This window comes from Canis lupus, chromosome 5, assembly GCF_011100685.1.
Source record: "Canis lupus familiaris isolate Mischka breed German Shepherd chromosome 5, alternate assembly UU_Cfam_GSD_1.0, whole genome shotgun sequence".
Lineage (NCBI taxonomy): Eukaryota > Metazoa > Chordata > Mammalia > Carnivora > Canidae > Canis > Canis lupus.
In genome coordinates this window covers 32363405-32372623 of record NC_049226.1, presented here as the reverse complement: position 1 = coordinate 32372623, position 9219 = coordinate 32363405, and the positions used below count along the sequence as shown (strand labels likewise).

The window sequence follows — 9219 nt, the reverse complement described above, 5'->3', positions numbered from 1 at the left end:
GTGGGGGGCAGGGGTCGGGGGTTGTGCGTCTGGGAGCCAGGGGAAGACTGGAAATGCTGCCGCCTTCTGCAATTTATTTATTTTTTTCTTTTGAGAGAGTGAAAGGAAGAGACAGATACTTGAAACCTGGTGTGTGGCCTGGTTATTTGGGACCTGGGTATAGAGGGAGACAGGGTGGGAGTGTAGGGATGACTCTTGTAGTCAGATCCTTCTTCACACCAGCCCAGAGAGGGGAGGATGGCTTACAGGGGGTCTTGGAAGGACCCTGAAACCAGGGACTCCAAGTTGGTAGTGAAGTGTGGGCCTGGGATGAGCTGGACACGCCGTCGTCCAAAGTCACTGACAGACCTGGAAAGAGGCTGGACTGGCATATGTCCCTACAAACTTAGCCCAGCCCTGATCACTCCTCTGGGCCGCCTGGGTCCTGTTGGGCAGCATGACACTCCCTAAGGGAAAATAGAGAGGAAACTCTCGGTTCAGGTTCATAGACTTGCGGACAGAGCTGGGCTCTGGCAGTGATGTTTACAGAGATTTGCTGGTAAGAAATGCTGTGGAAAAAAAAAAAAAAAAAAAAAAAAAAAAGAAATGCTGTGGAAATATTTTTTTGTGGGATTCCTTTATACCCCATCTCTATAGAGAGATTCAAAGCAGCTTTGCCACTAACCAGGGTAGGAAAATGGAACCTCGATATATTAAAAAAAAAAAAAAGGCAAAAACATCTGCAGTAGCTAGAAGGGGAAATAGGATCTCTGAGCCTCCTGGTAGACAGGGCAAAAAGGGAAGCAGCCCATCATGTAGTTCATTGTTAGAAAGGAGATCAAAAAACTCTGGTTCTTTCAGGGAGTCAGATTTTCCTGACCCCAAGCCTTGCTGATGCTTCTCAGATGCTGTTATGTAGAATATTGGTTCTTGGCTTTTCTTCTGCCACTGTTCGTGCACTTGACAGGCTCCCTTCCGCCAGAAAGGCCTCAGCTGCAGCAATCAATGAGCCATTGCTGGCACTACCCCATTCTTCCTCTGATTTAGGGGCCCCAAGGTGTGTGGGGGGGGGAGGCTGAGGTGGAGGGTACAGACTTGAGATGGTTAAGCCCCAAACAGTGCAGAAGGGCAGTTTCTGTTGCCCCAGGTTAACAGAGAGTTGAATGCAAAAGATTCCCTCCACTGCCCCCACGGAGCAGCAGTTCTGGGGAGGGTGGGATTGGCCCAACCTAAGCGGGTACAGATCTCTAGCCGCGTGTCACTTAAACCAGCGGTCCTCTTTGGATTGTCCCTACAAACTTCTGTGCAGGCTCTAGACAAAAGAACCCAGCCAACTGAATCCTGGGGGGTCTACATTTCGGGAAACCTCCAAGGTGACTCTGATGTCTTGCTGGGTGCAGAAGCACTGCTTCCAAGGATGGCTTTTTCCCCCCCCCACATAATCCTTCTTTTAGCTTGGTTCTGCGTAGGAGCAGATGGTTTGAGGCTATGCTGGTGTTTTCTGCCATCGGCCAGAGGGAGGAATCTGTGAGCTGAGGAAGGTGTGTGCAGGTAACGTGCCTGGATCGAAGGGGTTAAGGAGAGTTCACTGAGAAGGGGCAGAGTCACCTCATTCTGCATGCATCACTTTTTAGATTATGAAAGTAATAGATGTACCTTATAAAAATTCAAATAAATATAGAAATACATATGGTTTAAAAAAAATTCCCTCCCCATCTCATTCCACACACTCCTCAGAGGGAAGCGCTTTGGCAGTTTGTGGTATGTTCTTCCAAATCTATAAAGAGCTCTTCCCTGGCCGGGTTCGGAGACTGAATGTTTGAGTGGTTAGGCGCACTGGATTCCCAGGCCGACTGGGGTTCAAACCCTGCCTCCTCTTCACTCCCGGCCATTTCTTTCAACAAATACTCATTTGGCTCTTCCTTGGTGCCAAGCAGTGTTTGAAATGCTGGGAGTGCAACATCCCGGCCCCCCAGGGGGCCCTGGGGTCCTTGCAGTGGGGAGTGCAGAGCCCAGGAAGTGAAGGGACGCGGGTCGGGTCAGGGAAAGGATGATGGCAGCGCAGCGCAGGGAAAGGGAAAGCGCCTTAGCTGGGTCAGACGGGTCGCTAGGGAGGCGTCTTCTCGGAGCAGCGCTGGGCTTGAGGCCTGCAGGGCGCCAAAGCCTGGGGCGTCCGGCGTGCCGGATGGACAGAGGAAGGGCAGATGGACAGAGGAAGGGCAACGTGGGAAGAAGCCGGTGATGCTGGAGGACAGAAGGGAAGGAGGTCACTGGGGTGGAGCGGGCGGCGGAGACGGAGACGGGAGAGGGTCAGAGAAGCGAGAGACTTGTGGGTTTGAGGGAGAGCGCCCGACACAGCTGGCAGGTGGGCGCCGCAGGTGGGCGCCGCGGGGCTGCCCTGCGCAGGGGGCGGAGGCGCGGCAGGGGGCGCTCGAGAGCCAGGCGGACGGCGCAGGGAGGTGAGGCCGGGCGGGGAGGAGAGGGGAGGGGTGGCCGGGCGCTGGGCTGGGGCTCAGAGCGCAAATTGGGCCAACCGCATCTCTAGGTCGGGGCTGCGAACAGTAACTGCTCACCTCGCTGGTCGTGGCGCACGCAAGGCCGCTGCGCACAGCCCTGCGCCCGCCAGCAGGTGGTCACCACCAGTGCCATTGCCGCCCGGTCTGTTCTTTAGTTAAATAAAACCTGGAAACGTGGCGTTTGAATTTTTTTTTCTAAACGTACACCTGTAAATAAAAGTGGGAAAGAGGAGTGGGCTGGGTCCTGGGTCCCAGAATCCTGGCTGTGCCAGCAGCGAGGAGCCAGGACGAGGAAGTTCTTGCCGAGCAGCCTCGGGTCTGGACACCCTTGAGTGGGCTCTGTGGGTTCTTGCTGGAAACCTCCTCCTTGCCGCCCCTGGAGACCCTCTTCCTTTGCAGGGGGCTCCCAGCACTGAGCCTCCAGCCCGTGCACCCCTCCCTTAACCCCTCCTGCTTCATCTCCACCCAGGCCCTGCTCAGCCTCTCCTGGATTTGAGGAGCTGTAGGTCACCCTGTCTGGAAAGTCAGCACTGAGCCTTCTGTTCCCCCCTCTGCCTGTTGTCCCGTCATTTCTTGGAGAGTCTTCTTGGGTGTCTGACTTTGCAGCCTGAGGGTGCAATGGGCTGTCTGGACCCTGGGGTGGTGGCAAGGGCGCAAGCCAGGCAGGCCCGTCCCAAGCTCAAGCTTGAAAGCCCTCTGAGAGGGGGTGGGCGAACCCGAGGGGGCTCAGCACCCAGGTCTTCTGCATGGGAAGGGAGGGGCTGTCTTAGCCAACACACCAGGTCCCCAGTTCTGCCCCAGGGGAGTTCCTAACCCCCCTCTGGGAGATGGGGAGACAGGTGCTCTGCTGTCCTGACCCCAGCCTTCCCCCTTCCCCACATTCGCAGGCTCCAGGGTGGGGAGGCTTACTGCACTCTCAGCTGTGCTGCTGGTGATGAGAACAGTACCCGAAGAGCCAGCAGGTGTTGAGAACCTAGTGTGTCCCAGGCCCAGCGCTAAGCGCTTTTCCCTCACTCTCTCACCTGACCTTGGCGGTGACTCCGGGCTGGCATGCAGTGCCCCCTCTGACGAAGGGCCAGGCGAGGTCAATCCCAAGCTTGAGTTTGAAAGCCCTCTGAGAGGGAGTGGGCAAACCCAAGGGAGCTCAGCACCCAGCTCAGCACCTATATGAAAGTAGGCTCCATGCCCAACAGGGGCTTGAACCCACGATGCTGAGATCAAGTCTTACACTCTACCGGCCAGGCGCCCTAAGATACATATTATCAAAGGAATAAGTGTAAGAGGTGGGTGAGTTCTCAGCATAAACACACCATCATTGGGGCATAGTTTCCTTTTTGGCTACTTTTTCATTTCTTAGGACTGTCTTTGGTATTTTGCAAGAGGCTTGCTTATAAGTTAGTGCCCCGATTGGTCAGTGTATCATGTGGTTCGTCTGGCTTTCTTCACATTGTTTTATCACCGAGGGCTCTCACTCTAAAGCTACTGGCTTTGGAGAGCATTTTTCAGCACAGCTCCACTTCCTGTTCCCTAATCAGTGGGTTTGGGGAACGCAGTTATGGATAAGAAAACAGATTTCAGAAACATCATATTTCAGTATATAACATGCAAACGGAGGAATGCAGAAATCCTGAGCGTGTGGTTTTCTGCAGTTTGGAGCATGTCCATGCAACTGGCATCCGGATCAAGATGTGCACATTTCTGTTCCCCAGAAGCCTTCTTGTGCTGCCTCCCAAGTCACTGTGTCTGCAAGAGTAAACCACTATTGGGCCCAAAGCAGCACAGGTTTATTTGCCCGAATAAACCAGATTGTGAGTGATGATATAAGGGAATGCTAAACCAACAGTCCAAAAGTCCCCAAAAGGACTGGCCACAGTCCCAGTGCGTACACAAAACAGGGGGCTTTTCAGGACACAGACGATGGGGGTGCGCCCGGGCCTTTCACGTGTCGTGCAAGGACTGTGTTCCAGAAGGTCTCATGACATATAGAACTCTCATGATAAAGTCTCGTTCTGTCATTGAAATAAATTACTGTAACGTAGGGTTTGCATGACTTGGCATTTGGGACGAGTGAACATCTTTAGGATTGCCCGATTTCTAACTTGGCAGGATTTGAATGCATACACTCCTGCCAGAATCCCCCGTGGGACTGTGAGGGTCTGTGCGTCAGCATCTTGGGGACCCCAGGGCCCCGCCATGGTGGTGGTATGGGATCCCTGGTTCTGGGTGTGGTTCTTCGTTCTGGTCCTGGGGCCAGGAGGATTACAGTCCAGTCCTCTCTCTGCTGCTTCCTTGCCTGTTATAACCCTGGGGAACGACTTGCCTGGGGGGCCGGTTTCCTCATCGGCCTCTGGAGTTCATGGATGACAAGTCCAGACACACAGCGGGAGCCGATGGGAGCCTGCTGGCACCAGTCCCGGCTTGGGTGGGAAAGACTTGCTTTCCTGTCTCTCCCCCCACCACCCCAGGCTGCTTGGAGGACTTTGCCCCCTGGGGGAGTGAAGCCAGCGAGCCCCAAGCTGGAGAGCCTGGCTGCAGAGCCTCCACAGGAAGGGGCCCAGGCTCAGATGCCAGGGTCAGAGCCGGGGTTGGGCAAGAGCAGAGCACAGGGCCCCCTGATCCTGGGCAGGGATATTTGGAAACACCAACAATTCTGGGAAATTTGATGGCAGGAAGTGAAAGGAGGGAGGGGCAGGAGGAAACAGCAGGGTGCACCCCAGGCCCGTCCTGGCCTGGCTCCCCATACCAGTGATGAGTGAGGTGACCAGCAGGGGGGCGAGGGGGAGGGGCCAAACCTGGAGAGTCCCCCTGGTGGGGGGGAAGCAGTGGTGACCCATCCCCCACTCCCACCCCACACACATCCCCTGAGTCCCAAATCCCTTTTCACCTCTATTTACTGTCCAAAGTCCCAGGCCCTGGGGATGCCAGGTTCTGAGTGTTGAGACACACGGACACACAGACACGCAGCTGCGCAGCGCTCAGGGCCCTCATATGGGCCCTACACCCTCCCCTCCCATCCTCCAGGGCTATCGGAGCACCCCAAGTCTCCAGGCTTCAGCCTCCTTTTTAGGCTACGATCTGCACAGCACTGAGGCATCCAGGAACTGACCTCAAGACCATCAGCAAGTAAAAGGGGAAGCAGAGGCAGGGGATGGGGTGGGCTGGGGGCCAGGCAGGAGTACTTCAGAGGACAAAGTTTGGATGTCAAGCCTGGGAGCGAACAGGGAACAGGAGAAAGGAAGTCTTCCTGTAGCCAGTGGTCACTTAGAGACCGACTGGACCTCCCACCCTGGCTCTGTTCAGCCCCAGCCCTAACCCCAACCTTGACCTAGGCCCGGGTCCAGCCAGCCCTACCATGACAAATGACTATCAGGATCTTCAGCATCTGGACAATGAGGACAATGACCATCACCTCAGACAAGGTAAGGGTTCCTTCCATTTCTGAAAGGTGAGCGTGATGGGACTGCCCCCTTGCCTCAGCCCCTGCTTCCTTCTGTGACCACCAGGTCCCTGGGTCTGCCCTGCGCACAAGAGGATGGTCTGAGCCGCCCCTCTTGGGGGAGGTGCCCTACGTGGGTTGTGGGCCTGAGTCCCTTTCTCTGGGGCAGGCGTCCTGGGACACTACGTGCCTCCTGACCCTGCCGTGTCACCCACTGCTCAGAGCTTGGGGAGGGTGAGGGTCCAGGGGCCCAGGAGTGACTCAGAGAGGTGAGGTCCCCCTCCTTTCCTCTAACACCTGATGTGAGTGTGTGTGAGCGTTAGTGCAGGGGGTCAAGGAGTCAGACTTCCGTGAGGAGGCCGAGGCACCAAGTATCCAGGAAGGAGGAGGCCTTCATCCAACAGAAACAAGCCCCCCTTCTCTCTCCCACCTGCGGGGGTGCTGTTGGGGCTGAGCAGGAGGGTCCTGAGGGATGGGCTGGTGGGGGGGGGAAGGGCTGCAGGGGAGGCCTCCCCAGGTGGGAGCACCTTGACGGTCTCCAGCTACTCCGTCTTCTCTCCCAGCACCCAGCCAGAGGAGGGGAATTCGTGGGGCGGGGGAGAAAGGAACCTCTTCCTCTTTCCCGCCTTTTGGTGGGGGGAGTGACCCCAGCCACCCCGACTCCCGCCCAGGCTCGGCCCTCAGCTCCGGGGAGGTCCAGCAGCTCCGGTGAACAGCGTGGCCGCTAGGTGTCAGCAACGGCCCAGGGCCTGGGTGGGCCGGGGCGGGTCCCGCTGGGCGCCCACCGCCAGCTGCCCTGCCCCTCAGGGTCTCCCACCCCAACCTTCCTCATCCCTGTGGTTCCTCCTGGGCCAGGAGGGGGAGCCTTAGCCCGCTCCCCCCCCACCCTCGCCACTCCCCCCCCTCCCGCCCCGGGGCCCCAGAGCCGCCCGTGTGTCCCAGGGATCCTCATACCCGGGCTTCTTGCAGTGCCACCCGCCCCCCAGCCACTCCTGCGGAGGCTCTGCTCGGGACCCTGCCTCCTCCTGCTGTCCCTGGGCCTCAGTGTCCTGCTGCTGGTGGTCGTCTGCGTCATCGGATCCCAGAGTGAGTGCCCTGGGGGGGCCTGGGGTGGCAAGGTGGGAGGGCTGGCTGCTGCGATGGCGCCTGCAGCCCCCTCGTTTTGCTCTCTGCAACTCTTTCCCGTCCAGACTCCAAACTGCGGGGGGAGCTGCAGGCTCTGAGGGAGACTTTCAGCAACTTCACGGCAAGCACCGAGGTCGAAGTCAAGGCTCTGAGTAGCCAGGGTGAGGGGGGCTTGGGGCTGGGGCTGAGGGGTGCGTGGGGCGCTAGGGATGTGGGGGCACTGAGCAAGTGTCTCCCCAGGAGGAAATGTGGGCAGAAAGATGAAATCCCTGGAGTCTCAGCTGGAGAAGCAGCAGAAGGATCTGAGTGAAGGTCAGTGGGCGTGTGTGCAGGGGCGGTGGGGTCCCTCAGGCCAAAGCGAGGGCCTGGCTGTGCCTGTGGCTGGTCCCCTATCCCCTGCCTTGGGTGCCCCCAGATCACTCGGACCTGCTGCTGCACGTGAAGCAGTTCGTGTCGGACCTGCGAAGCCTGAGCTGTCAGATCGCAGCGCTCCATGGCAATGGTGAGGAGGCGAGGCCCCGGGCGCCCACCCTGGCGCCCACCCTGGCTCCCACCTGCCCACGGGCGGCGCCTCAGCCTCCCCGCTCCCCCCCCCACCCCCCAGGCTCCACACTGACCTGCTGCCCCGTCAACTGGCTGGAGTACGAGGGCAGCTGCTACTGGTTCTCCCGCTCCGGGAAGTCCTGGCCCGAGGCGGACAAGTACTGCCAGCTGGAGAGCGCGCACCTGGTGGTCGTCAACTCCAGGGAGGAGCAGGTGAGCGCCCCAGGGCTCGTGGGGGCAGGTAAGAGGGGACTGGCGGTGCTGGGGTGCTGGCTGCTCCGGGGGGTGCCCACCACCCCATCCCCTCTCCCCAGAAGTTCATCCAGCACCACATGGGGCCTGTGAACACCTGGATGGGCCTCACGGACCAGAGTGGGCCCTGGAAGTGGGTGGACGGGACGGACTACGAGACCGGCTTCAAGTGAGTGTGCGCCCCCCCCCCCCCGCGGTGCAAGTCCCAGCCCCGCGGGTCCCCACTCCCACCCCACCCCATCCCCACCCGGGGCGCCAGGGGGCGGGGGAGGCTTGGCCGGGGTGGAGGCGCACATCCACTGGTATCCGCAGGAACTGGAGGCCGGAGCAGCCAGACGACTGGTACGGGCACGGGCTCGGGGGCGGCGAGGACTGCGCGCACTTCACGGACGACGGCCGCTGGAACGACGACGTGTGCCAGAGGCCCTACCGCTGGGTGTGCGAGGCGGCGCGCGATCCCGCCACCTAGGGGCCTCCTCTCCCCTAATTTATTTCCACAGTGCCTCCCCCTGCCCCGTGATCCCCTCGCCCCTGTCCCGGGGAGGGGGGCCTCCTCCACCTCCTCTGGGATGGCTGATCCAGGATTTTAAGGGAAGGGGACAGGACGACGTCTGTGATTCGCAGACTCACGTTTGGAAGGGTGGGGAGATGGAATCCAATATCACTTGCCGCGGTTTGCAGGTGATGGTCCACGTTTTTTTAGAGTAAAAAACCCAGAAATATTCGAACGTGCCACTGTTGTCTGGTTATTGGGCGTTAGGAATCGGGAGTGGGCGGGTGGGAAGGAAGCCTGGGGCAGGCAGTGTGGCCTGGAGAGGAATGAGGGGGCTTTGGTACTTACAGGTGTGGGAGTTAGGGCTTCTGTTCTGGGTCTCCCCTGTAAAGGTGTCCTGGGACTGAGGACCAGTGCACCTGTGCAATCCCCCTAGGACCAGAATCACCCCAGGTGTCCAGGACTTCTAAAGCTTAGCATGGGGGCACCTGGGGGGCTCAGCAGTTGAGCATCTGCCTTCTGCTCAGGGCGTGACCCTGGGGTCCTGGGATCAAGTCCTGCATGGGGCTCCCTGCAAGGAGCCTGCTTGTCCCTCTCCCTGTGTCTCTGTCTCTGTGTTTCTCGTGAATAAAAAGATAAAATCTTTAAAAAAGAAAACTTTGCATGAAACTCATTGATGCCTGTCACATGCATTACAGTGGACAGAGGCAGTGTTCACAGGCAGGCAACAAATACAATGAATGTGAGGATGAGCCCATCACCGAGAACCACCAAACCTGAGAAGAAAGCCAGAAAACCAGAAGGTGGAAAAGAAGTCCCCAAATGAATAGAATCCACAACCCAGGAGGAACACAGGAACAAACAGATTAAGACTT

General features: G+C 58.4%; 1 protein-coding gene and 1 long non-coding RNA gene across 2 annotated transcripts; one reads left to right on the top strand and one right to left on the bottom strand.

Annotated features, from left to right (window-relative positions):
• Positions 1-62: 62 nt before the first annotated feature.
• On the bottom strand, positions 63-6823 carry LOC119871842. The gene is made up of 3 exons (XR_005359456.1): positions 3518-6823; positions 2553-2702; positions 63-2223 (listed from the first exon to the last, which is right to left on the bottom strand). It is a non-coding gene; the product is annotated as an uncharacterized LOC119871842 (long non-coding RNA).
• On the top strand, positions 5394-8583 carry LOC489461 (asialoglycoprotein receptor 1). Its single transcript, XM_038536638.1, has 9 exons — positions 5394-5618; positions 5825-5914; positions 6901-7017; positions 7122-7217; positions 7297-7368; positions 7472-7558; positions 7661-7812; positions 7914-8020; positions 8164-8583. Exons 2-9 carry the CDS (start codon positions 5848-5850, stop codon positions 8318-8320), a joined length of 855 nt encoding a protein of 284 aa, XP_038392566.1. The 5' UTR covers positions 5394-5618; positions 5825-5847; the 3' UTR covers positions 8321-8583.
• The last annotated feature ends 636 nt before the right edge of the window (positions 8584-9219 follow it).

What these genes read in the sequence shown, in the direction of transcription:
- LOC489461 (XM_038536638.1), top strand. Translation starts at nt 5,848, where the DNA reads ATGACAAATGACTATCAGGATCTTCAGCATCTGGACAATGAGGACAAT. An exon ending in CTGCGTCATCGGATCCCAGA is followed by an intron (nt 7,018 to 7,121) that starts GTGAGTGCCCTG and finishes TTTCCCGTCCAG; the next exon opens with ACTCCAAACTGCGGGGGGAG. An exon ending in TCAACTCCAGGGAGGAGCAG is followed by an intron (nt 7,813 to 7,913) that starts GTGAGCGCCCCA and finishes CCCTCTCCCCAG; the next exon opens with AAGTTCATCCAGCACCACAT.